Source organism: Oryzias latipes, chromosome 11 (genome assembly GCF_053564925.1).
Source record: "Oryzias latipes strain Hd-rR chromosome 11, Olatipes_Hd-rR_3.1".
NCBI lineage: Eukaryota > Metazoa > Chordata > Actinopteri > Beloniformes > Adrianichthyidae > Oryzias > Oryzias latipes.
Window position 1 is genome coordinate 3,426,309 of NC_136247.1, and position 27,722 is coordinate 3,454,030.

The 27,722-nt window shown below is 42.6% G+C and overlaps 1 protein-coding gene across 4 annotated transcripts in view; it reads right to left on the reverse strand.

Moving 5' to 3' along the window:
- Positions 1-59: 59 nt before the first annotated feature.
- The window catches only part of nhsl3 (NHS like 3), a 53,712-nt gene continuing 26,049 nt past the window's right edge, over positions 60-27,722 (reverse strand). For 3 of the 4 annotated variants that reach the window (XM_011481357.4, XM_078954540.1, XM_078954538.1), the window contains 8 exons: positions 11,385-11,543; positions 11,262-11,305; positions 11,091-11,187; positions 8,802-8,909; positions 8,558-8,715; positions 8,120-8,314; positions 2,813-6,047; positions 60-899 (listed from right to left, as the gene is read on the reverse strand). In XM_011481357.4, the coding sequence (XP_011479659.1) occupies positions 859-899; positions 2,813-6,047; positions 8,120-8,314; positions 8,558-8,715; positions 8,802-8,909; positions 11,091-11,187; positions 11,262-11,305; positions 11,385-11,543 (4,037 nt within the window). In that variant the 3' untranslated portion in view covers positions 60-858. Of the gene's footprint in view, positions 900-2,812; positions 6,048-8,119; positions 8,315-8,557; positions 8,716-8,801; positions 8,910-11,090; positions 11,188-11,261; positions 11,306-11,384; positions 11,544-16,895; positions 17,131-27,722 lie in introns of those variants that run through there. The other variant, XM_078954539.1, reaches the window with a different exon arrangement.

Consider the following 27,722-nt stretch of genomic DNA (forward strand, 5'->3'; position numbering starts at 1 on the left):
TGGGACAGGTTTGCCTGTTGGGGCCGTAACAGACGTCGCATAAAAAAACACAGAAAATATTCAGTATCCTTATATTTTATTTATAGAAATAATTGTACACAGTCAGAACTCTCCATCCATTACAAAGTCTCACCTGGGATTCAGCTGCAGCAAAGAATTTTGTGCAAACACTTAAGACCTGGATTTGCATGAAAAAAGCTGGAGTCAAAAGTTTTAGAAATTTGATTAAAAACCTCAAAGCAACCACTCCAGTGTGTCCACGTCTGTCGGCACAGTCACAGTGAGAAAAAGGGGTCGGCAACGGAGAGCCAGGCATTAATAAATAGAAACAAATCAGAATCTGACATTTTAAGAGCTACCGTACTTTAACTAATAAAATCTTTTATTTTTATTTTGGTCAAGTATTTACAACTGGTTGCTTTACAAATGCAGCATCCCTTTGTTTTAACAGTGAAAAGCAGGACTGACTGGAGACGTCGTCACAGGCGGATCTAATAGAGCCGCATTTCCCTGTGAGGGTCATTAAGCATGAAGTAACGGGGAAGAACTTGCTTGTCCATGAACTTCAGTTTCAACGACCTTATTTAACCTCTGGGAGGCGATTTCACTTAAGCCAAACATGCAGCCGTTTCACACCACCCTGAGGGCCCTAATAGAAGATAAGCTACACCTTAGAAAAATACTCTTGGGAATCTGAGAGTAATAGTTCTATCCTTTTTGCATAAATGTGTAGAAAGGCCATTACAGGCTAAGGCTTCTGGAAAGAAAACGGCCTGGTGTCTCTCAGTAAGGTGTCCATTTGCTTGGTTGAAGTCCTCTCAGGTTCCTCTTGAGAACCAGGATGCTGCCGTTTCTCTTTCAAAACAGTGTCTCGATCGTGTCCGCCGTCACTCTAGTCGCTGGGGGGAGAAGACAACAGTCAGGGGTGAGACACTGCGGGCATCTGCACCAAAGTTGGATTCTGCTAAAAACCCAAAGTTGTCCTTTCAAGGTAACTATGAACTGCTTTGCTGTTCAAATTCATGCTTCTGCAGACATTACCATTATGCTGTCCTCTCAGGTTTTCCTGCAACCCTGAATCAGCTTTTAGATTCACAAACTCAGCTGCTGGTTGTTGGAACTAAGGTCAATTTTCCCCCCTAACAATGCAAAAACCTGAGTAGTGTGTGATATGAATAGAATTCAGTGAGAGACATCTGCTTTGTGTGCGTCTATTACATCTCCAACACCTTAGTGACAGCCAGCAGAGGGCAGTGGAGATTTCTGGTATTTTGAGATGCTAAAGAGTATGAATCACTGTTAGCTGCCACTCTGGAACTAGGTGAGCTAGCTAGCTAACTGCTAAAAGCATTTTTAGCTCGTTTGTATACAGTTAAAAGAGCTAATAGATCCACTCAGATGAAAATAGTTTTTTGAACATGTTCCTGTGGCATTTTTCTCATGATTGAGGAAAAATATAAAGAAAATCAAGCTCAAATTTGTACTTCTGAATGTTCTTTTTTCAAATCATTGTGAATCAGGAGCAGACAAAAAAAATCAGTTTTGAAAAGATTGTAGTTGTGATGTAGAAACTAAACCCGACAGGCCACAAGCTCCCTGCTTTGCTCCATTCTTATTCATCCACTCACAGACAAATAAATACATCTTCATCTTTGTTTTCCTTGTCTGAGCTGGAATCTGGATCTAAACTGTACGGCTGGATTGCTCCAATATTCCTCGCCATTTTTGTTGCACTGCGAATGTCTGGATCGGTTTATGAGGGGCTGTAAGCCAGCGGGAGTGTGTAAACAGAGAGCTCTCAGGTATGTGTGACGGGGGGGCGGGGTTATGCTGTGCCAATGGTCCTGCCCACAACTCATAGATGAATTTCTAATCAACTCCTGGCACTCTTTAAAAACTGTCTTAGAAAACTATACAGAATTTGTTATTTTGGCTAAAAATTTAAAAAATAATAATTAAAAGACCACTGGAAATGCTTTGACATTAGATCTAAAAGATGATTGGAGTGGGACTTTAATACGTAGAAATGCGAAGAAACTATATCTCGGAAATTTGTGCACCTTAGAAAATCTCTGGGAGTTCCAGGATCAAGCCAGCGCCATGATGGTATGATAGTGGGAAGATAGCTCAGTTGGCTGGGTGCAAGACGCAGGAAGCCTGGGTATGCTACACAGTGAGTGCAAGGAGATACAAATCCAGCGTGGGCCCTTAGGCAAGATCCTTCTCATCTGGGTCCCCTGTGCCTTTAAAAATACAGGGTTGTATCAGGAAGTGCACAAAAAATATCTGCTAAACCACCTGTGAAAAGCAGTGAAAGCTGATTTGCTGTGGCGAACCCTGATTGGATGTGCTGAAAGGGGAATGAGCGAATCCAGTCCATGATCCTTTTATTTGCACACTCTCTGGCTAGATACAGCCCTTTAAAACCCCAACCTACCATTACAGGTACAACAAAAAAGGCGAGCATTATTGGAGCTATGCAGCCGTACAGTTTTGAGTCGGATTCCAGCTCTGACGAGGAAAACAAAGGCACAAGAGGTTTTATTTGTCTACAAGTGCAAGATCAGAATGGAGTGGAGTAGGGAGCTTGTGGTCCGCTGATTGTTGATTGTACGTCACACCAAAAGCTTTTTCAAATGGCATGTTTCGTCTGCTCCTGATTCACAACGATTTGAATGAAGACATGTAGTTTTAATCCCAATTTTCCTTATATAGGTCCTCCATCATGAGAAAAATGCCACAAGAACATGTTAAAAACACCAAAAACCCATTTTTTCAAATCTACGTGTGTCTTTAAGGTGCAAGTACTTACTTGTTGCAGGAAGTGATCCCCCAGTTGGGCCCAGCACTCTGCCTGCTGTTCCGTTTCCTTCTACCTTAACTTTGACCTTTTCTGAACAGCTTTTAGAGTTGTGCGAGGGGCTCATGCTGCCATGTGCTGGTTTCTTGGCAACTGGTGGAGGAACTTTGTCAACCTTAATGCTGCCATTTAGGAGCGCTATTGGTTGGCTGGACATCTGCCTGAACTCTGCTGCCAAGCTCTGCTTCAGACTAGCCTGAGGCTCCATGGAGGTCTCTATGATGACTCTTTTTGTGCTCTTGGAGAATATGAAGCTTGCGGTGGAGGCTGTGGATTTGTACATGTCACACCCTTCAGTTGATTTCAGGGCCTGTGTGCCTCGCTCACTCACACAGCAAGAAGTGGGTGATCTCACGTTGCAGAAAAGGCCATCGTTTGAGGACATGGCTGCAGTTTTCATCCGTATGGCTTCCTGGAGACGTGACGAAGACGAGCTTGTTGTCATGGAGGAAGCTTTTACAGTCTGGGGGAAAGATTTCAGTGACAAAGACTTACGGATGGGCTTTTGAGGAATGTTTTGCGGACCTTGGATTGGGACTTCACATTGCTCCTGAATGGGAGACCCTGCAGTTGGGGATTTGTCGTCAGATGGCGCTTGCACCTGATCTTCAGTCACACTGACGGATCTGAGGCGAACCATTTGCAGCAGGGAGGGTGTGACAAGTGGTATATTGGCGTCCTCTTTAGGGATTGGTACACTTTTGTGGCGTGAGAGTAGCTCCTTGCTCCTAGTATCTCTATATCCTCCACTGGATTGCCTTCTGAAATTAACCCCATGGCTCAAACTGTCTGTTGGAGGCAGGGGCACTGCTGGCACAGCAGATTCATCTGATCGCTCAGAATTGACTTGAGTGTCAGTGGAAGTCTGATAGTCAGGTTTTTGAGGCATTTGCTTTGGAAAACTGTAGTCAGGAATTAGTTGGGGGACTGACTCTGGGCTTCCTGCTTTTGTAACAGGCGATGCAGGAGGCAATTCCACCGGTGGTGGCGAGACTTCAATCGTCTGAGATGAATCCTCTCGTGCTGATGGGGAGAAGGCCTCACTGGCACATTGTAAAGCTTCCACAGCAGCCTGCGGTTTGCTGTCAGTCACTGCTGTTGGTAATAGACTGTCCAGAATATCTGCCACAATGTCTGTGAGGACTGGTGGGGGAGGAGGAGGGAAATCTACCTCTACCCCTCTGTCAAAGGCAGACTCGGCTTCAAGAGGAGGCGGAGGAGGTGGCCAACAAGAATCCACAAAAGATAGCTCCTCCTGGAGCTCCTGTGATTCTTTTGTTGGTATAAATGGGGGTGTTTTCCTTAACGCAGGGGGTGTAGGGTGGTACGGTGGAGGCGGGGTTGGTGGTGGTGAGGTCTTACTCATAGTGGGAAGCTCCACTGAAAGAGTTTGAACTGTTGACTTGGAATTCTTGTCCCTCATTTCGGGTGAAACGGTCACTGGGTTCTTGGAAAAGGCCATTGAGTCACTGCTGCTTCCTTCCCCACAATACACCACAATTGACAGCTCTGTTTCCTTTCTGTGTGGCATGACCAGAGGTTTCTTCATGACAGGAGGAGGTTCTTTCCTTAGCATAGTCCCTTGGTTTTGTGGTTCCTTCAGAACAGGACTACAACTCTTTCCTGTTTGAGTGTCTTCATCAGTTTTTTCTGTACCTGGACATTCCTCTCCTACCTGCTCCTTGATGGTACCTTGAAGATTTCTTACACACAAGGAATCTGGATTGGCTTCATTCTTAGAAATTTCTAAGACAGGTTTTTCTGTGTTTGTCTGATTTTCATGTGTGCCTTGTCCCATTTTTTTACTTTCTGTTTCTACAATATCCTGCTTTGGTGCAAGTATCCCAGCTAACCTATTGACGTTGGGACCTGGCCCACAGAGGAGTTCTACAGAGTGTCTGTTGTGAGCCCATGTTTCTGGAGGAGGAGCACTTGGTGCTTTGACTTTAGGAGGTGGTGGGATGTTCAGCATTGCTGTGATTTCACCTCTAAAGCTTGATAGATTGTTTTTACACTCAAGTTCTTTTGCAGGAACATTTGAACCCTGATGATGGACAGTCAGACTGTTGATGGAAACATCTGGATTAACAAGCTCAGATGTACCTGATGATAAAGAGGTGAGCGAGGAAGAGGGGGAGGCTGCTGAAGATGAAGCTCGAGACATTGATCTCTCTGGTTTGATTGGTTTCTTGTTCTGGTCATTTGGGGAGGATGGGCAGATTCCTTTAGGGGAAAGGGTTGGTGTGCCACTCTGGCTGGAGTAGCCACTGGAAGGGGACATTGTCCGTTCAAATTTCTCCCCATCTATAGGTGTTTTCTGTGGGGAGGAGGAACTGGATTCTAGCAGTGGCTCTCCTGCCTGGTTAGAAGACGTCAGAACGGGATTCAGAGAAGTGGAGGAAGATTCTTTAGAACTAGAATCAACAGAGTTTGATATAGTTGGGAGAATCAATGTGATCTTTGTAGTTTCTGCCTTTGCAGCATCTTCTGATGAGGTTTTCACTTCAGTGGAAGCAGTATTGCTAATGTCTTTTATGTCTACTACAATTCTGGAGTTCTTTCTTATTTTATTATTATGCAGAGAGTTTGTCCTCCGTGGTGGTGCTGGTGGTTGCTTCGTTTTCATTATTGAAAGACAACGAGTGAAGCTGCGTTTGGTGTTACCTGGTTCTTCTGGAACTGTCGACTCTTTTGCACCACACTTTGACCTTATCTCTGCGGCCTTCACACAGTTACTGCCAGGACTGTCAGTAAACTCAACAGGGCTGTGGGGATGAGAAAAGTCTTGGTTCTCACAGGGCAGAGCTGCCTGTTTTTCCTGCACACTCCCATCTGCCCATTCAGAAGACGCAGGTGAGGGCTTTGCAGTAATTGTCTGTGAAGATTGTGACTCGCTCCAGTTGGATCCTGATGTTGACGGTGGCAATAGTGCAGAGTCATGAGAAGAGCCAGGATGGGAACAATTATCATCAGAACTCCCGGACACCATAGGGCTGATTGATAGGTCCCCAGACGTCAGACTGTTTTTGCTTACGGCGCAAACACTGCTGTCATGATTGACACTGCTGCCACAGGTCCGGCTAAAGCTGCGGTCGATCTCAATGACTTCGACAGAAGCTGGCAAGACAGCATTAGGGATGATTGTAGACAAGTAAGTGGCCTGAGGAGAAATGGACATGACAGGACCCTAAAAGGAAAAAAAAGGTTCATTTGCACCCAAATGTAAGAAAATCTTCAAGAACATCACCCACATTGAATGAGCCTCTTTTTAAGGCTAAGCTAAAGTCAGGACCACAAATATTTGGACAGAGATACATTCTTTCTCATTTACTTTCTGTACATTACCACAGTGAATTTTAAATATAACAACTCAGATGCCAATGAAGTGCAGACTTTCAGCTTTTATTCCATGGGTTGAACAAAAAGATTGCATAAAAATGTGAAAAACTAAAGCATTTTTTAAACACAATCCCTTCATTTCATGGGCTCGTAAGTAATTGGACAATTGACTTCCATGCTATTGCATGGGCAGATGTGGGCAATTCCTTTGTTATGTCATTATGAGTGAAGCAGATAAAAGGCCTGGAGTTGATTAGAGGACTCGTGCTTGCATTTTGAAGATTTAGCTGTGAACAGACAACATGCGGTCAAAGGAGCTCTCCATGCAGGTGAAAGGAGCCATCATTAAGCTGAGAAAACAGAAAAAAACATGCCAGAAATTGCTACAGTATTAGGAGTGGCAACATCAACAGTGTGGTACATCCTGAGAAAGAAAGAAAGCACTGGTGAACTCAGCAACGGCAAAAGACCTGGACATCCACGGAAGACAACAGTGGTGGATGATGGCAGAATCATTTCCATGGTGAAGAGGAACCCGTTCACAACAGCCAACCAAGTGAACAACAGTCTCCAGGAGGTAGGCGGATCAATATCCAAGTCTACCATCAAAAGAAGACTGCATGAAAGTAGATCCAGAGGGAACACTGCAAGATGCAAGCCACTCATAAGCCTCAAGAATAGGAAGGCTAGAATGGACTTTGCTAAAAAGCATCTAAAAAAGTTCTGGAAAAACATTCTTTGGACAGATGAAACCAAAATCAACCTCTACCAGAATGATGGCAAGAGAAAAGTATGGAGAAGGCGTGGAGAAGCTCCTGATCCAAAGCACACTACATCATCAGTAAAACACGGTGGAGGCAGTGTGATGGTCTGGGCGTGCATGGCTGCTAGTGGCACTGGGACACTAGTGTTTATTGATGACGTGACACAGGACAGAAGCAGCCCAATGAATTCTGAGACATACTGTCTGCGCAGATCCAGGTGAATGCAGCCAAACTGATTGGACGGCGTTTCATAATCCAGATGGACAACGACCCAAAACGTACAGCCAAAGCAACTCAGGAGTTTATTAAAGCAAAGAAGTGGAATATTCTTGAATGGCCAAGTCAGTCACCTGATCTTAACCCAATTGAGCAGCATTTCACTTGTTGGTAAATGGTAAATGGCGTATACTTATATAGCGCCTTTCTTCCTACAAGGACAAAGCGCTTTACAGTCACAGACCCATTCACCCAGTCACACACACATTCACACACACAGTCACACACTGGTGGTCGCTCCGCTGCCAAACACAGGTCGAAGTTTGAAGACTAAACTTCAGACAGAAAGGCCCACAAACAAACAGCAACTGAAAGCCGCTGCAGTAAAGGCCTGGCAGAGCATTCAGAAGGAGAAAACCCAGCATCTGGTGATGTCCATGAGTTCAAGACATCAGGCTGTCATTGACAACAAAGGCTTTTCAACCAAATATTAGTATTGACCATTTGGTTTTCAGTTATTTCATTTGTCCAATTACTTACGAGCCCATGAAATGAAGGGATTGTGTTTAAAAAATGCTTTAGTTTTTCATATTTTTATGCAATCTTTTTGTTCAACCCATGGAATAAAAGCTGAAAGTCTGCTCTTCAATGGCATCTGAGTTGTTTTATTTCAAATTCACGGTGGTAATGTACAAAAACAAAATTAGAAAGAATGTGTCTCTGTCCAAATATTTATGGTCCTGACTGTATAATGCATCACATTTCGTTCCCTTCAAATTAATCAGTGTATTAAGATCTAAAAGTAGTTGTTGCTGAGCTGTAGACAAACTCAAACATAGAACAACAGAACTATATTATCATACTAACAAAATAATTGATATAGCAGCTTAACATCAAATACTTATCAGAGTAAGAAATAATCTAGTTTGGGGCATTTTACCTGGGGCTCCTGGAGGAAATTGAGGATTGAAGGAGACATTGAAAAGGAAGACACCATGCCAGGTACTGCGACAGACTTAGGCCTCAAGTTGGATGTCCGACAGAGATGGGAGTCAAAGACTTGGTTATTGTTTGGCTGCTCATCTTGATGGGGTTCATCAGTAGGCCTTCTCATCCTTTCTTTTTGTCTGGATGCCTATTAATCAACCAAAACACTCAGCATTAAAAGTGTGCTACTTTAAAACACATTGGCACCAGTCTTGAGGTGGGATCGTGGCAGCTGGAATCAATGTCTTCTGTTCTTGAAGTGTTTAGAGCATTTCAAGAACAGAAGACATCAAGTCCAGATGCCATAACTCAACTTCAGGAGTATGGCAGATGAGGGAATGAGGATCTTCACCAATGCTTCATGGCTAGCTAATTCATGTGCAGCTTTTACCTCCAGCTCTGAAAGGTGGACTCTGGCTCCTTCCTTCTTCACAGCAGGAGTTCCTCCATCAACCGTTGGGATGACGACCAGACCTGCTTGATCCTGGTTTCCTTCACTTGGGAGCTGAGTCGAACCAAGCGGCTGGAAGGTGGAGCCTCTGCTCTGAGCTATAAGGACGGATGGAGACCCTCTGTAACTCACCTACAGCTAAATGTGTCTCTTTGCTCTATATGGAAGAAGGACCTGGACAGACCTAGTTCTTTATGGACCTGGTGGGGGATACCCATGATGGTGGTCCTCCTGACTCTCTTCTTGCTGCCATCTGATCTTTTCACTGGACTTGAAGGCTTGAATGTAGAACCTGAAAGACAAAGGAAACTATTTTTGGCTGTGGCAAGGTTTGGTTCCTGCTTTGCATGTCCATGTTTCAAAGTGTCCTCAGGCAAGACACTGAACTTCACATTGTTCCTGGTGGCTAGCACCTAGCACAACAGCAGACCCACCATCAGTGAGTGAATGTGTGTGAATGGGACTGACTGTAAAGAACTTTAGGGTTTATCAGGTTAGGTTTTGCAGTTTTCTCTTGTTGCAAAGAAAAAAAATCACTTGTGGAATTTTTTTTTTGGGTAAAAGTTCCTAACAGTTTACCGATGCTCTCTGATGTTAAACAACGAGGAGCAGAGAAGCTTATAGTAACCTGGACTGAAGAACAAGAAAACAGGACATAAAGTAAGACACTCCTCTCGCTCCTCTCGTGGGACCCCGAGACATTCCCAGGCCAGCCAGGAGACGTATAGTCTCTCCAGCGTGTCCTGGGTCTTCCCCGGGGCCTCCGCCAGGTGAGGACATGCCCAAAACACCTCCCCAGGGAGGCGTCCAGGAGAAATCCAGACTAGATACCCGAGCCACCTCAACTGGCTTCTCTTCATGAGAAGCAGGGGTTCTACTCCAAGCTTTCCGCGGGTGACTGAGCTCCTCCCCGTCTCTCTAAGGGAGCGCCCAGCCACCCTGCGGAGGAAGCTCATTGGAGCCGCTTGTATTCGGGACCTCGTTCTTTCAGTCATGACCCAGAGCTCATGATCATAGGTGATAATTGGAACGAAGATCCACCGGTAAATTGAGAGCTTTGCTTACCGGATCAGATCTCTCTTCACCACAACGGACCGATACAGCAATTGCATAACTCCAATCCGCCTGTCAATCTCACGCTCCGGTCTTCCCTCACTCGTGAACAAAACCCCAAGATATTTAAAAACTCCTCCACCTGGGGCAGGAACTCTCCACACACCAAGAGATGGCAAACTACCTTTCTTCGGTCAAGAAGCATAGCCTCAGATTTAGCGGTGCTGACTCTCATCTCGTCCGCAAACCACCCTAATGCACGCTGCAGGTCCTGGCTTGATGAAGCCAACAGGGCAACATCATCTGCAAAGAGCAGAGAGGAACTCCTGTGGTCCCCAACCCAGACCCCGTCAGGCCGCTGGCTGGCCTAGAAATTTGGTCCATAAGACTATGAACTGAAGCGATGTTAGAGGGCAGCCCTGCCGGAGTCCAACATGCACCTGTAACAGGTCTGACTTACTGCCGGCTATGCGAACCGAGGTCCTGGTCCGGTTGTACAGAGACCGGACAGCCCTCAGTAAGGCTACACAAACCTCACACTCCCAGTGCCCAGTGAAAAGTCACCAATAAACAAAACCAAGTAACCATAATTGGTACATTGTAAAGATTGAAAAAAGGAAAGCTGTGTATATGAGGAGCTGAGGCTCATTTAAGTTTTTCTGAAATGTTAATTAAGTATTTCAAATATAGCAAAAAAATTATCTTTGAATCAAAATCCATAGAAGCTGGAAGCTCAGATGAACACACGCGATCATGAAAAGCAGAAATGCAGAAATGTAGATGGAAACATTAGCGTGCCAAAAAAAAGCCTTAGGCAAATTTAAATGGTTCTCAGGTTAAAAATGATAATATACATACAGTATTTTACTCATACTAATTACAAATGTTGATATTCTTTGGAAGACAAAGTTTTTGCATTAAATGATGGAAATGTTCTGGTTAAATGATGTGTAATAATAATAACATACTTTAATCCAAAGGACTCATTTGTTTGTGTAATATATTTTGTTCCATAAACAGATTTTCCTGCAGTCAAGCCATGACCTCCAAACTGTGCATGAAATATGGACGTGTCTTTCTGCTGAGTTTGAAAACCCTAGTTTAAATCCCTGATGCACTCACACACACATCTCATCCTCCATTTTTGAGCTGGGACATGAAGAGACAGCCACAGCGCTGCCTTCAGATGTTCAGAACTTTTCAAAAGCCAAAAGTGAAAACCTCGGCTCTGCGTGAGGCGACACGTCAACCTCGTCCTCTTTTGATTTCTCGTCAGAGCTGCAGAGAGTCCGGGTTGCTGAGAGCCAGTCTTGCATATTAAAGCCTTTCTCTGCGGGATGCTGGAAACTCAGAAGCACATTTTACTTGCGCTGCTTGGTCTGTTTCTTGGACTTCTCATCCATGCAGATCAGATATCTACCTTTGTGAGTCAGCGGATCTGAGGTCTCAGGACTCCTGCTGTTGGATCTGGACTCTGGAAAACCCACGTCTTGCTCCACACAGAGATTCTCAGAGGACTGTGGGGTTGCACACAACAACATTAGCAGGTATCTACATGCTTCAGGAAGGAGGCAGCTTTTAGGAAACTTACAGCAATGCTTTCATTATCAGGAATGTTCTGCCTGTTTCTGTGTTCTGTGGAAAACAAACAGTGTGAAAATTGAAAGGATTTTCAGCAAGGATTCTCTTTGTAAGATTTTCTAAGGTTTCTGACCTTGCTGCTGCTGGATCTTCAGGCCTTCCTGAGCTTCAGAGTGGAGGTCTTCCAGGTACCGAGGCCTGCTGCCCTCGATGAAAACATTCTCCTGGTAGTGCTGAGAGGCTCTGTAATGCACTGCCAACCTCTTCTGGTCTTCATTTCCCTTTGGGCCGGCTATGAGTAAAACCAAGAGGGAAAAAAAGGCAAAGAAGGTTTAGAATAAACGCTTGAACTTCACGTGCAACAACACCAAGCAGCACACAAAAAATCACAAAAGGGGATGCAATGTTATGACAAAATTATGACAAGAGAATAAACCAATGGAGAGGCACCACCTTTCACAGGTTAATAATTATATTTGAATAAAGAGAAATCAGGCCGGGTAGCGTGATGCAGTGGCGGTTTTAGATATGGATGACATTGGTGGAATAAAATCATTCAACGTTTCATTTCTCTAAAATTGTAGCACTGTGGCGATGAAGGAGGCACAGACACGAAATAAGAGGCACTTTAAGATTTTATTTTGGAATGCACAACATCGTTCATCGCACCAGTCTGATCATCCTCTCCCCTCTCCACTCATGGTGCAAAAAAAAAGAAAAAGAAGGAAGCACAACAGGATGAAATAACTAGGGGTGAAATAATGTAAAACAACCACTTTTTGGTACACATTTTGTAAGAATGTTCCATTTTTCCATTCATGTTAGATGTACTTCTAAAATAATTGGAAGCAGCTGCTGTGACCTCAAAACCCGTTTTGGATCACGATGCAGAGCCAAACATTTCCACAAATGCTGATTTGTATTGATCCGCAACAGCAAGAAAAAGCAGGTTTGCACATAATTTAAATGTAGCAAAAATAAAATTGAAAGTAGATATATATTTTCATATTCAGTGTGTGTATTATGTGTACAAAATTTCATAAAATGTATGACAATCCATACTGCCTCCACAAATTCCGCAAACACTTATTTATTGACAATATATGTGCCTTATACAAACACAAAAACATCTCCATCCATTCCAGCGGCTTCAGTGGATGAAGAACTGCCCTCTGACCCCCTGACTGCCCCTTATGACTGACAATCTGGTTTGCAGAGGAGGAATTGAGGTTCCATCCACATGACAACGATGGAAGAAGCTGCCTTCAGCAGTACTTCAAAAAACTTTAGTCAGTGGAGAAGAGGGGAAAAAACATGGTTGGTAATAGTCTCTTGTTTGTTTTGTTGCAAACTTTTTTCCAAAAAGAAAAATGAGTTTAACAAACCCTGGATTTAATGTCTGGAAGCATGCCGGTTCTTTGATCACCTCACATGACAATAGATCATATCCACTGCATGAAAACGTGGAAAGACTGTCAGGATAAAAAAGCTTAAGCTTATCAAAATGTTCTTAAGATCAACCATTTCTCAAGATCAGCTATCTGCTTTATTAGTTATAATAATGAACCATAAATCATGACTTTGCCCGTATTAAGGCAAGACGGGCACATTTTTAGTTTAAGAGAATCAGACCAAGTTCATAGAGTAAACTATGAGAATTTTCAATTCAATTTATTTTTATATCCCAATATTACAGCAATAATCATCTCAATGGGCTTCTAGCTTTAAGTTGCACTACTTGTATATAGTTTTTTTTTTATCTTAAAATGGAGGTCATTTTAAGACGGTAAAACTAACCGTCGTGAGACAGGTTAGTTTTACCCTACTGATGATGTGTTGTTGCAATGGTAATCTTGTGTAATGTTATCCTTGTAAGACTTATTGTTACTTTTAGTATTGTTTTAGTCCAATAAGCTATAAAGATTCACAAGCCTCTAGTTGCATTTTTTATCTTTTTTTTTGTTAAATATTTGAAGGTAAACATAAAAAGCAATTGTACTTTTCTGGGTCAAAAATTTAGAAAGAGAAAAACAGATGTAGTTTCTTATTATCTATAGTTATTATGGTAGATTTTTAGAAGGTTTTGCTTTCCTAATTTTATTTCTAGATGTGGTAGAGGGATTTCTTTTTCTTTGTATAGCAATTTGAGATGTTTTAGTTACTTAACTTACTTAACTAACTGATAACCAAGTTTATCAGCCATTCATGTTATTAAACTTCATCAATCTCCCTCTTTTCTGGGTTTGGGTGACAAGCTTTTACAAACTCAGTTAGATAGATTTTGGTATAAAGACAAAAGAAAACAATCATGGATATTTTAAAGCTGGTTATTTGCAGCAATGTGTTACCTGTAACACTTATAGGTGCAGTTCTTGCACTATTTACAGATTAATCTTTAGAGATAGTTAATATTTAAATACACCGTGAGATCAATAATTTTCAGAGATTAGTTCAAGCTATTTTCTGCAAAAATCGGTTAAGAGATAAGGGAGTTCAAATCAAATCAAATCAAATCAACCTTTATTTACAAAAGCACTTTTCATGTAAAAGTACAACGCAAAGTGCTTTACGTTAAAACTAAATAAATAATATAAAACAAGTATCAAAGTAAAAATAAGCAAGCACAAAAATTAAAAAATAGGTCCCCCCTCCCTGTACCAACACACAACCCCCACTCCTTTCACACACCCACCCCCCTAACTGATGGGGAAATGAGAAATAGGCTGAGCACAAAAACATGATGCTGGAAACGCTTGTAATTGGAACCTCCCCCTCCGTGAACAGCCGCATGGACAGCCAAATGCAGCATCACAGGCGGGGACCGCTCCACCACAGCTAAGCGGTGATGCAGGTCCCCATCTAGAGCCGCAGTGGCCGAACAGCAGCCGACCCAGAGGGAGAGGATCCAGCTGAGGAAGCACCGGAAATAAAAATGAGAATGAAAAAGAAAATGTATATTGATGATAGCAATAAACAAAAAAACATTGAAATAAGGTAAATTAAAATAACGCATTAAAAAACTAGTTTAAGTTTATAAAACAAGACAAAATGAATGGATTAACAAACAAACAAATAAAAAAATAAAATAAATGTATAACTAAAAAAATAAAAGTAGTAAAAAATGAGCTAAGAGCCAGGTTAAAAGGATGGTTCTTGAGCCTTTTCTTAAAAGCATTTCTGCTCTCTGCGGCTCGATTTTTGTGGTTGATGCCTGCCTGTCCTAAACGGGAACAGCAGGGTTCTGTGGACGGGAATCAACGCATAGCTGTGGCGCCTGCACGCGCACGTCACCGTGTAAAGCAGTAAATAGGCAAAGGCCACTCCAGAAACATATATTGATGGAAGTCACATGCACCTATGACATTATTCCACACTCTGGTGAGGTGCTCATACTGGCTCCCTACTGAGCATGTGCAAACGCGGTCAGTATATGTATCACAGTAGAATGTCCACACAAACTCATTTCCTAATTACCAACAGTCAGGCTGCACAAAAGGAGCGTGCAATCATAACATGAACAGCACTAATGGACTGCTTGCAAAGTGCAGGGTTTGAGGGGGGTTGAAAAAATGAAAAATCTGTATGGCACGCCCACATCTCACCTACTTCACCCTGACTCACCCTTACATATTAACTGTTTGCTGGGACTGCACGCCCGTAGATAACAATGTGCATAAAAATTTTGGCTCCATGAGTTCAACAAGTGGTCTAAGATCATAAAATTTCATGTGAGCCACCCGCTTTTTCCTTACAGGTTTACCCATTCTTCACTCAAAGACAGCCCGCATTCACCTGTAAGGGCAGTTGTGACTAAGTCATTAGATTTTATATCCACGACAGCTGTATTCAGGGGAAACTTTTAGGTGCATTTCTCTTTTCCATGTTTTTTTCCCCCACCAAAACATAAATTAAAGGTTTAACTCTTTAACCCTTGTGCTATCCTAGGCACTTTAACATTGGGAGTTGGGTCATCTAGACCCACTAGACAGTGCTCTGAACCTTTTTTCTTCAATGATTTGTGATCTTCACTGGTGTCCATGGATTACATGAAATCTTTCCACCTTTATCCACCTTTGTCATGGTGGGGAGAACACGTCAATGTAAGGGTGGGGTCATCTAAGATAGCACAAGGGGTTACAGGATATCATAAGTGAAGCTACAGTAGGTGCTGAACCTGCAGCTCTCTTTCTGCATTTGTCATCACTTTGTGCCTTTTTATCGGGAAGAGTCTTCTCTCCGCAGACGCCAAGTGAACAGGCGACCAACAGGCGTGTGAAGGTTTTAAATTGAATCACTCCAGTCAAGTTTGAGCCCGGGTTTATCTACACTCTGACGCATCAAATCTGCTGGCAGGTTTGCTGCACGAATGTCCCTGCATGTGCAGGAATTAACCTGGATAATCTGTACCAGAGGTCAAGAAAGAGCCACAGTCTGAGGCAAAAGACAAGGAAAACAATGCTTCCTGTAGTTTGTTTCGTATTAATCGAACACATGTTGTGCGTCCAATTATTTAGTGAGACTCTTGAATTTGTTTGTCACATTTTGACTTTTAACTCACAAAAAAGTGTTACTGGAGCACATCCCCTGCCAAAGCGCTAAAAGCTTTGCTAAAGTCAAAGAAAAGTGTCTGCTTTCCCTCTTTTGTCATTTTCAACACTGACTCTCAGTCAGTCTCACCTGGTCAGGTAACACTGCATCTGCAGGTAACATAGTGACTTAGTGTGTTAGTGCAGCTGTCCTCTCCTCTGTGGAGAAAACTGCAAGCATGGCGCCACATTTGCAGAACTGTGCAAAACCTTTTTTTATGGCAAAAAGGCTTCATAGTGAATCTTTCAAAGCACTCTGAATCGAAGCAGCATCAATAAGCTTCAAAGCGTTTCTTTAAACTTTGCATTCAATCTGTACTCACAGAGAGTTTCCAGAGCTGTTTTTTGAGCCTAGAAATGTCAGAAAAAATGTTACATCTGTTCAAAGCTGAAATGTTGCATTGTGTTTATACATGGAAGATTTTCTTTGGTAGTCATTCATCTAAAAAGGCACAAATCAGGCTAAAATATGAGAAACTTCTGTCAACTCGTTTAGAAAAAGTCAGTCATTGGGTTAAAAATGATCAACTTTAGCAAGTCTTTGACATTCCTGGCATCATATAGAGAAAACGAAAGTCTTCTTTACTGTGTATGTCAGCCTCATACACACATTTAAAAGATTTTTATGTTGTAAAGATTAATTTGTCCGTTTTAAAAGGGTTGTTGGCCAAACAACAAAATGATGTGAACGTTTTCAACAACAACAGTTGCGCTATAAAAAATAAAGAAAAAGACGCAAATATTTATTTAAAAAATGGTTGGTGTTGTAAACAAAAGTTTACATCTTGAGATTCAGTCCAATCCCTGAAGAAGATTCCAGGATTCTGGATGGTCAAGATGTTCATTAAAAAGCCACTAAAGCACTAAATCCTATTAAAGTGGACCCCCGAGTCGCCTCGTACACTAATGCCCCCAAACACTCTGTCTGTGTTTAAGTTTCAAAAAAAGCTCTTTAGGTTTTTTTTGTAGCTTTAGCTAGAATGAAAAAAATATTGAAGCCTACCGATTGTGTAAAAAGCAGGATTCATTCAGCATTTCAGGCCCACACTGTTTCTCACCCTTCTTCTTGAAGACAGACAGCAGAGAGTGGATGCTCTTCCTCAGGTAGACAACCATTTCTACAGCTGCATCTCAGCAGAAACAAAAAAAAAAAACAGCTCCAACAAGGCTGGATCCTCTGTGACCTCTGCAGAAAACGGAGAAAAGCCCGCCGCCACCTCCACTCTTGACGCTTCTTCAGTCCCTTCCAGGGACTCCAGGAAGACGAGCTCACAATGAGATCAGCCCTCAGCCAAAGCTGCCTGTTCCAGCTGCCTTATCCCTGAGTCCGCCGCTCTCACCCCCCCCCCAGGCCGATCCTCCTTAGCCCACCTCCTTCCACCACCGTTCTGCTGCTTCATTGTCCAACAACAAAACCTCAGCTCCTGCAAGCAAAACGGCTGTCAAAGTTTGGCTTTCTGGAAGCAGACACCCCCCACTTCACACAATGCACATAGACACATGTGTGTGTGTGTGTGTGTGGGGGGGGGGGGGTGTCCACACACTCAGCCCCCACTGCTCACGTTGTCTCTGTTTTGAAGTTGGAACACAGGGGAGGTCTTGCACTTTTATGTTTAGACTGAACTCCGATCAGGCTGTTCTTGTGTCTGTCCTGCTCCTGATGGAGGCTGTAGGCGCTCTGCACCGTCTCATCAGAAAAGGCCTACAGGGCCTGCGTTTGACAGCAAAGGTTATGTCACAAACAGACACTTCCTCCTCTCCTCCACACGGCACCACATTCTCCACCCTCTTCTGTTTACTCCACATCTTTCTCTTCCTGCCTGCCCCCCCGGCCTCATGACGGGTGAAGGTCCAGTTCCAGCTATAAATATCCGGCACCGCCTCGGCTCATCATCTGCAATGGCGCTGTCTGGGGAGGAGGAAGCCTGATGATGTTTCCTAACAGACTGCAGCGAGTGTGAAATATGAGCAGAGCGGAGAAAAAAAGCTAACATAAAGTTCTCCGTTTCCGGATCATGTCTTAGTAAAGGAGGACCCGATCTGCAGGAGAAAGCTTGACTCTGGGGGGGCTGCAGCTGCCTGACAGCAGATGGAGGGATGCACTGGAGGACAGGAAAGCAGATAGATACCTTATAGCATTTTTGTTCTTTTCACCAGGAGTCAGGTTGTGTGCATACCTGTGGATCTTTGTCCCATAAAAAACTTATTTACACAAAGTGGAATTTAGGATTTATAAGCGGATTCAGGTGGGATTCTCAGATAATCAGAAACATTTACTCAAGTAAATTTTGTTTGAGTCAGTTTTTACTAAACACAAGAAACCCACTAAACCTTCACGAGAAACCAGAATTCACAGCAGGTGTTGTGTAGCTGAACTTTTTAAAAAGTCTGACCTTTGGGCTGACTTGTGACAAAGTGGGGTCTCGTCCGGGACTATTTGGATGTTTTCTGTTTGTTTATGTCTGTTGAAGTGATTTGTAAGTGTTAATATGGAGTTTTGGACATTTCTTTTTGTTGATTAGTTTTGTCTGCTTTGCATTGATATTCGGATTGGGCGTATTCGTGAGTTTGAGGTTTTTTCTAGTTCTCTTTTGGGTTAAAGTTTGTTTTGGTAAATACATAGCTAGCAGCAAAGGTTTGTCCATTTCCTCTTCTATTGTTAAAAATTCAGTTGTTTACAGGATTTTGATAACAAAGCCTTAAATTATAATGAAAAGCGTCGTTTTAAAGATAACGTGAGTTGGGACTGCAAAGGTGTGTGGTCTTGATTGATGATTATACTCTAATAAAAGTTGATATGCACAGTAAACGCAGTAAAAATGGAGGCATAACAAACACTGCGGTGGAACTGAAGTTCAGTTTTGTTTCCTCTTTGTCAGTTTGCAGGTAGAACATCTTTGGTACGTGGAATTGTAAACATTTAGGCCTATAAAAGGCGTCTTCATTTCTTTTTTCTGTTGTTTTTTTTACTGCACACACATTCTGTGACTGTTAACCATCAGAATTTGTGACAGTTAAGTTGATGCAGTGTTTTTCAACCGGTGTGCCGGAGATGGTCAGGTGTGCCGTGGAAAATTACCCTCATTAACTGATCCAAAAACATTTTCTATCTCCAGGATAAATAAATAAAACATTTTTGTTAATCTTTTCTCTTAATCAAAGACTTCATCTTTGATTAAGAGAAAAGAAAAACTCATAAAACTTCAACATGTTCACTTTTTGTGTAGCTACAGAAAACATAAATATAATGTTAGTCTTTTTGTGTACAATTTATCAAAAATTTTGTGATCATATTGTTCAAAAAATTACAGTTACCTGCACCAAGATTAAAAAATAAAGCACTTTTAAGAAAGATATTTTTTTGTGAGGTTACATAAAATTGCATGTTCATAAACTGGAGGAAAAAACAACTATCATAGTAAAATGTCAAATAATTTAGTTTGAAATTATTACTGAAAAAGAACTTATCTTTTAGAAAAAACAGCTGCAACTTCTAGCTTTTTCTGCCACAATTATCACAAAAATGCATGTGAGATCGTGGAGGGACTGTGCATCAATACAGACTATGAGTTTCTCCAGCTTTCTCAACCTTTGGATGCTGGTGTGTTGCAGGATTTTTGTCAAGGATAAAGTGTGCTTTGGTTTAAAGAAGGTAGAAGAACACTGAGTTAAAGGATGACTGTAATACTAGCATGTTTGCATGATTCTAGAAGCATGTCTATGAAGTTCCAATAGTCCAACCAATCAGACATTTTTACTCCAGAGAACACAAGGGGGCAAATTGGGTCACTGTTTTTTATTTATTATTTTTAAATATTTTCTTTTTTAATTGTTTTTTAAATGTGTTTACTTTTACATTTTTGGCCACTGTTGATTGCTGCTACCAGAAAATGAACAAACAAGTAAACATTTAAAAAAATGTCAAATTTACTTTAAAAGCTTAGCCAATTTTGTATTTTGGGTTCTCCAGGGTTGAAGGGCCTATATCATGCAAAATTCACTTTTTTAGTGTATTTTATGGTTATTTCCTCACAATAAACCACACCACAGCTGTAATTTTCATCCGTTCCTTTAGTGTGCCAAAGTTAAGTTATTATTTTATGTATGAAAATAGTTTACTCTGAAAAGCTTAACCCTTGTGCTATCTGAGATGACCCCCCCCCCCCCCCCCTTCCATTGACGTGTTCTCCCTACCATGACAAAGGTGGATAAAGGTGGAAAGATTTCATGTAATCCATGGACACCAGTGAAGATCACAAATCATTGAAGAAAAAAGGTTCATAGCACTGTCTAGTGGGTCTAGATGACCCAACTCCCAATGGTAAAGTGCCTAGGATAGCACAAGGGTTATGAATAGCATGATATTGGCTCTTTAATGTGAGAACACACTGGTACCTTATTTTGTTCACTTTTTACAGACCACACACATTCATTTTTACAGTCAAACACCATGAAGGTTTAGGAATCAAGCATCATCTTAAGTCTGTTTTCAAAACATATTCCAGATACACAAGAGGTTTACTACAAATGTAAATTATGTTTTTTCTAATATTTGCTTCACTCAAGGTTGCTGCTAAGGAAACTAAAAATGTGTTTAAAAGAAACAAAACGTTCAGTAAAAAGACCTAGGACTGAATTTGTAAAATATTATTTACTCTGTTAAGATTTAAAGCATCTAAACCTAAATCTATGAAAAGAGAAGCTCCATTTAGCTCACAGAGCAGCATGGACTCTTCCCTGCACATACCCATTTCTTTTATTTTTGTATGTTTAGTTGCAGCGTATTCAATAAATATGTTTAAATTAGGATGATAGAAAAAGTTTCATGATTGTAAATCTTGAGATTTTAATAAAAAACTCAATCCACTCAAAGCTTTATTGTAATAAAAATGTATCTATTTAGCTTTACCAAAAAACCCACAGCTGAGAGGTTCTGTTACCGGTACCCAGAGCCTGCAGAGCAGGCTGAGGCGCTGCAGGAGCCTGCAGGGTGGACAGAGGCTGGTCTAAGCTTAGGCACTGAGGAGGGCAGCTTTAGACCTGGGAGACATGCCAGAGGATTATCCAGCAGCTTAACCTCTCCATCTCTTCACACCTGACGCCTGTTTTCTTTCTGTCTGCCGCTCTCACATCACTTTGGGTTCCACGCCTCATCTGAAAGCATCCTTTGCTCTGATTGAGTTTGAAGCGTGACGCAGAAGACGAGTCTCTGACCCCCCCTGTTGTACTAAGACCCATCATATCAATATTCATTGGAGGGCCTAAAGAGACACCATCTGGTTGGTCTTGGGGTGGGTGGTAGGCAGTCGGGGGCTTGCATGCCTTTGATTCAGCTCTAAGACCTTTAGTGCTACGGCAGCAGACAATATTTATGAAAAACCTCATGGTGATTCTGGAAACTCACAGCTCCTCCTGGAGCATTCAGCCCCACAGGAATGAAAAGTCAAACACTTTGAAAGTCTTTTCTGAGAAACTTTGGACCAGAAGCAGATTTGCTGCGTTCTCTATCACCTTCTTTAAACAAACTTTAACTTCATCATCTGGACAAAAACAAGCGGTAAGAGGTGACTTTTCTGAACTGATGCTTTATTTAACACCATCGTGACAACCAGAACTTCACTGAAGTCGAGGTCAGTGCCGGCTCAGCCGTAACCTTGACAACGCGTCACAACACGTGACAAACAGTCCGCTGAGAAAGCCATCTAAACCGAACAAATGACAAGAAAAAAAGTACTAAAAACTGATTGAATATGGATTTCTTTTGTAACCATGGTATAAGCGGGATAATAGCCTTCAATGTGGGCATGATCCGAAATGAATGCAACCGTCCGACGCGAGTTCAGGCCTCCACGGCGTGCGTTAAAAAGTGATAATGCATACTTCGTCGCCAATTAACCCTTACATAATGCACTCTTCGTCGGCCATAATCCCATAATTAAAACACACTCAGCACAATGGAATTACCATCAAAGCACCAGTTTGAACACAAGTGCATCATCATCATCCTCATCCTCATCATCCTCATCATCATCCCCACATTTCCTCTAGAGAGTGCTAAATGAGTCTCTAAACCAGCTTTTGAAGATCAGCACAAACTTTGGTATTCACACTTTTTAAATCCTGATCTAAAAACACATTGCCTTTTTTATGAAGTGATTCACAAACATTCTTCTCAAAGGAGAACTAAATCACACAATTCCTGGTTTATTTTCTGTAAAACCTTTCATTTGACAGATTTAAAGAAGGAAATTCTCTTCTCCGTTGTCATCTTTAACACCCAGTTTTTTGTTTTTGTAGCTTCCAGCAGACAGACATCTGGTCTCCGTTGGTAACCAGCTCTCTTTAATTGATCAGACAAACTCAGATGCTTCATGATGATGTGATTAAAAATCAATTATGTGGTTTGAATTTTCAACCAGAAAATAATGAATGTAGAAATAATAATAGTTCCTAAAATATGAAAAAAATAAAGGGTTTTAAAGAATAAAATAGGAAAATATGTGTTTTAGTTCACCTGTTAGAACTGCATTACATATAAAGCTGCCATCTCAAAAGTCCCACACTGACCTCCATGGCTTTATTTCACACTGAGTCATGGTGACAGAAAGGAGCCATAGGAGGACTCTGGATCCCAAGACCTGAGCTAACCTCAGAGACTAACACGCCATCTAACTGGAAAACGCCATTTCTGACCACACGAGCTGCATCTTCTCTTCTTCTCAGCTCTGCCTTTGATTTGCTTTGATTTGAGGAGAGAAGTGAAAGTGAAGATGAACGGTGTCTGCCATGGTTTCAATGTCAGGAGGAGAGACTAAGCCAGAAAACAAACAATATAAGAAGACTTGTGGGAAAGTGAGTCATTCCATGCTTCATATGTATCCTCTGAAAATGCTGGTTCCACTTCTTGATTAAACTCCTCTGTGCCATCACCCAAAAGAGCTGACTCTTGTTTTTTCATGTCTAATGCTCCTCACCTGGATGGGAAAATGCTTCCTCACCTTCCGCCTTTTCTTGTGGCCAGTCTAAGGCACACCTGTGCAATAATCATGCTGTCTAATCAGCATCTTGATATCGCACACCTGTGAGGTGGGATGGATTGTCTTGGCAAAGGAGAAGTGCTCATTACCACAGATTTAGACAGATTTGTGAACAATATTTCAGAGAACTGGTTATTTTGTGTATGTGGAAAATGTTTGACATCTTTGAGTTCATACCATAAAAAATGGGAGCAATAACAAAAGTGTTGCGTTTATATTTTTGGTCAGTGTACAAACACATCACTCTGCTCTGACAAAAAAAAAACTAGAGGTTTAAATAAAGACACATTTTCGATGTGACACATTGGATTTTGGTTGATTTGATGGAAAAAAATCTGCATGTTTGTTTCCAGCTTTGCAGATGAAACTGAAACCATCAGAGTGAAGGAAGTTCGGGTTTAACTATTGACTGTATGTGAGAACTGGACTTATTTACCCTCCCCCCTGGCGTTACAATCAGGAAGTACCTGCTGGTTTCCAAGATATGGAGTCCCAAACTGTTCATAATTAAATAAATAAATATGACCTTGTCCAATCACACAATCAACCAATAAATCTCTCATAAATATATAAAAAGATCATTGTGAAAAACCTGCAGACAGATTTTAAATTAGCCATTAAATTATTCAATATATTTCATTTTGCTTTAAAAACCTGTTCATTATTTTAAAAAAAGCATTTTAAAATATTCATTTTTAATAATATTGAATATTATTATAATTCTATAGTTTCTTTCAGAATCTCGGATTTCAAAATCAATATTTTCCAAAGTAGCTTTGTTTTTATTTCAAATTGCTGTTTTTCAGAATTACTGAGCTCCTCCAGCAGAATGAGTCTGTCTGTCAATCAGTGAAAGTGGGTGGGATCTAAACGCACATGATTCCTGGAAATCGACTTGTATTTTTAGATACCTGCTCTGTGGTGTGCCAGTCAGAGGCATATTTCTGTGACATCTGCACAGCTTTGCTTACATAAATGGATCAAATAGAGACAAAGAATCTGTTTGTGCAGAAGATGCAAACATACACGACTCCATTTTTCTAGTTCTAGGGTTCATGTGGCCCACAGAGAAGCTTTCTTTAAGCGCCGGTCGTCCACGTCTTGAAGTCCCCGTTGAAATACAGTGATCCCTCGCTATAACACAGTTTACTTTTCACGGTTTTGCTACTTCACGGATTTGCATCGTCCATTGTGTTCTGCATTCTGATTGGCTAAAAAGTCACTCTGCTTCTTCTCTACCTGTGTGTCAATAACGTTGCAGTATAATATGTACACGTACGTAAAACAGCTTGCCAAATTAACATTACATACGTGCAAATTCTCTAGCAATTTCGAGTTTCTCTAAAACCCATAGAAAACAGAGCGACAACAACTGCCTATCACCATGTTCTTCTCCCAAACAAACACAGCTGCACCGCGGGCTTCAGAAGAAGAAAACACTGCAGAGCGGAGTCAGGATGCAGCGGCTCAGTCTGAAGAGCAGTGAAATACACCTGAGTCACTATTTGTTGCGGTGGGCGGGGCTAATCTCCGTAATTTGAAGCCTTCTGTTCACATTGATGGTTAAAATTGATGGGTTCTTTTTGGAACGTAACCCCTGCGAAAAACAAGGGTTTACTGTACTCCAGACTCTCGTTCTCTGTGCAGGCCTACCAGATAGTGTCCCACTTTTTCAGCCCAAAAGTCACCTGAAAAGCGTCAGACCCAACAAAAAACCGCCTGATCCTTCTATGACCGCTGACCATGGGGGGGGGGGGGGGGGGGGTTCTGGATCCCCTCTGGGGTCAACGTGGGACAGCAAGCTCTCAAAATCAGTCAGAGAGGGATTGAAACAGCGCTGAAGCAGCCGTCATCAAGAGCAGCTTTCACTGCTGGAGCTGAATCTGAGACTCTGGGAGAATCTCTGAATGATCTCAGGAACTCAAACATGGAGACATGATTACCATGTAGAACTCTTCAAAATAATAAACCTGATCTCTCAACATTTTACATGTCTGTCATGCATTGTAAGTGACAGACATGTAAGTTCAAATGAGTTGTGAGTTCAAATGAGAAGGTGTGTCCAAACCTTTGGTCTGTACTGTATATGTTCATGACAAAATAAAAACCGCCAAACTGACCCTAAAACCAGCAAATTATCCCTACCCACCTAGAGCCATTTTTACCCGCAAATTTAGAACCAAAACTGCCCAGTTTCTGGCAACACTGTGGATGTGTTGAGGTGCATGCTCCCCCTAGTGTTGAGGGGTGTGCATTGCACCGTCACGTTGGCTGAAGTATCTTCGATGGAAGTAGTTAGGATGCAGTTAGGATGCTGCCGTAGTTAGGATGCTGGGTAATAGAGTAGCCAATCACAAAAGTGTCTCCGCCTTGTTTGGTTTGATTGACAGACAGACTCAGTCTCCTGAAAAAGCTTTTCATGAAATAAATAAGTTATTCTGAAAAACAGCAATGTGAAATAAAAAAGAAAACTACTTTGGTTCCTGAAAAAAAATCATTGAATTATAATAATATTCAACATGATTAAAAATATTTTAAAATGCTGTTTTAAAATAATGAACAGGTTTTTAAAGCAAAATGAAATATCTTTAATAATATAATGGCTAATTTAAAATCAGTGTGCAGGTTTTTCAAAATTGAATGATCTTTTTATATATTTATGACAGATTTATTGGTTAATTGTGTGATTGCACAAGTTCACATTTATTTATTTCTTTATGAACATGTTGGGACTCCATACCAAGAAGCCAAATTCCCATAGACTTTTTTTTTCTTTTCTTTTTTTTTTAACTTGTCCTGTCCAACAGCTAGGCAGACAGATGAGAGCTGAGGGCCTCTTGTGTTGGACATATTTTACTTTAACAAGAGGGGTTATTAATCTTCAGACAAACCAAAGGTATGTCTGAATAAACCCCTTTTGTAATTGAGGCCAAACTTTATTAATTTCAATCATGTTTGAAAATCTTTGGTGTTGGACCGGACGGAAAAGGAAAGAGGGGAAGAAGAGAGAGGGACGTTAGAGAGGGGGGGGTAGGAGGGTGATAATAGGAGGGGAAGGGGGGTAAGACCATGAAGCAGCATAAAGCAACAAGTTTACTGGTTGTTAATCATTATGGTAAGGTTCAAATGTAGTACAAAAAGGGCGGGGCCTATCCACACACACACTCAAATGTTATAAACACACCTGCTAGCTGCAAAAATGTCCACCTGTCGACATGTACACAAAACAGATAGTGTTCACACGCATACTTATGCCTTAAAACCAACTAGTGTGAAATATTTCAGTCATTCAATCATGCAAACTGTTAGTGCAAAGGTGAGCTAACACCTGTGCTCAGGTGAGTGTTCATGTTCTTCTAAAATGGATGGTGGAACGTGACAAGAAGGAGGGAGAGTGCCCAGCCATCCCCACCCCAAGACCCCCACCGCAGCAGCAGCGGCAGCCGAAATCCCCCCAACGCCACACGGGAACCGGCAGGGAACAACCGCCGCCCGGGCGACCAAGCCCGCCACCCAGGCCAGGGCCAGCAGGACCGCCGCAAGGCCCCCAGAGCCAGAGAGCAGGGAGGCACGGAGGGAAAGAGAGCGCCACCCCAGCCCAACCAGGAGAGCAGCCCCCCCGCCGCGCCGGGAGCGCCCAACGCAGGGCCCCACCGGAGAAGGACGCCCACAGCCCCAGACGAGCACCCCACCACCACCCAGGAGTTCCGGGCATCCCCCCGCCCCTACCCCAGGTACGAGCCAGGACCCCCCAAGGGAGACCCGCTCCGCACTCCAGGCAGCCATCCGCCCGGCCCACGGTTGGTCCAGGGAGGAGCAAGGCAGGGGCCCGCCGCCCCCGCCCACGAGGGGGGAACCCAAGGGGGAAAAAGAGGGCCCACAAGGGGTGTTATAAATATGGCCCGACCAGGCTCGGCCATGTTGGAAGTTTGGCGGGGCCCAGCGCTCAGGGGCAAGGACCAGGAACCCACCCCCCAGGGACACGAACACCCCCGGCTCAGGTGTAATATGAACCCCCCCACCGTGTGGAGAGAACACCGCCGGGCCCAGGGAGCCAGCACCCAAGGGACACGGCCGCCATCGCCAAGGGGCCCGCACCCCCCACCAGGGAAGGGGTAGGGGACAGATGGACCCAGGTCCCACCTTCCTTGCAAAAGGTGTGTGCGTGTATGTGTGTTTGAAAGGGTGTGTGTGTGCATGTGTGTGTGTTTATGTTGGAATGTATATATTGAAGGGGGAGGGGTGTGTGTACTAAGGGGGGTGCAGTTAAAATTGGCGGGTAGGGCACTAAGGGGACATCTCCTGATTACTCACAGTGATGTCCCCTCACCCTCCCCACCAAGGGGCCCTAAATGTCTAAGGTGCGGTTAAAATTGGCGGGTAGGGTGCCAGGAGGACATCTGCTGCTTGCTTGCAGTGATGTCCAAGCACCCCCCCTACCAAGGACCCTACATGTCTAAGGTGCAAATAAAACCGAAAGAGGGGGGACCCACTCCATACAGCAACCATAGGAGGGGCGCCACTGCCAAGTAGCCCCCCCCCAAGGCGCATCGCAGGCTAGACCCCCCACCCCCCCACCCTAATATGAGGTTATATGAGGAAGGGGGTAAGTTGGGGACAGCTGGTAGACTGTCCCCAGGTGGTCAAACAGCTGTCCCCCAGCCCCCCCCCCCCCCAGCAAATTCCCATAGACCTTTAAAAATAAATAAACAGCTGTTACTATGTCTCTCTATTGGTCACAATAAACATTTTTGATCTGATACCTTTTTTTATGTGGTCTAGTAATTGTTCATTTTCTATATTTAATTTTTCTATGTCAAAAGTTATTTAACCCTTGTGCTATCCTAG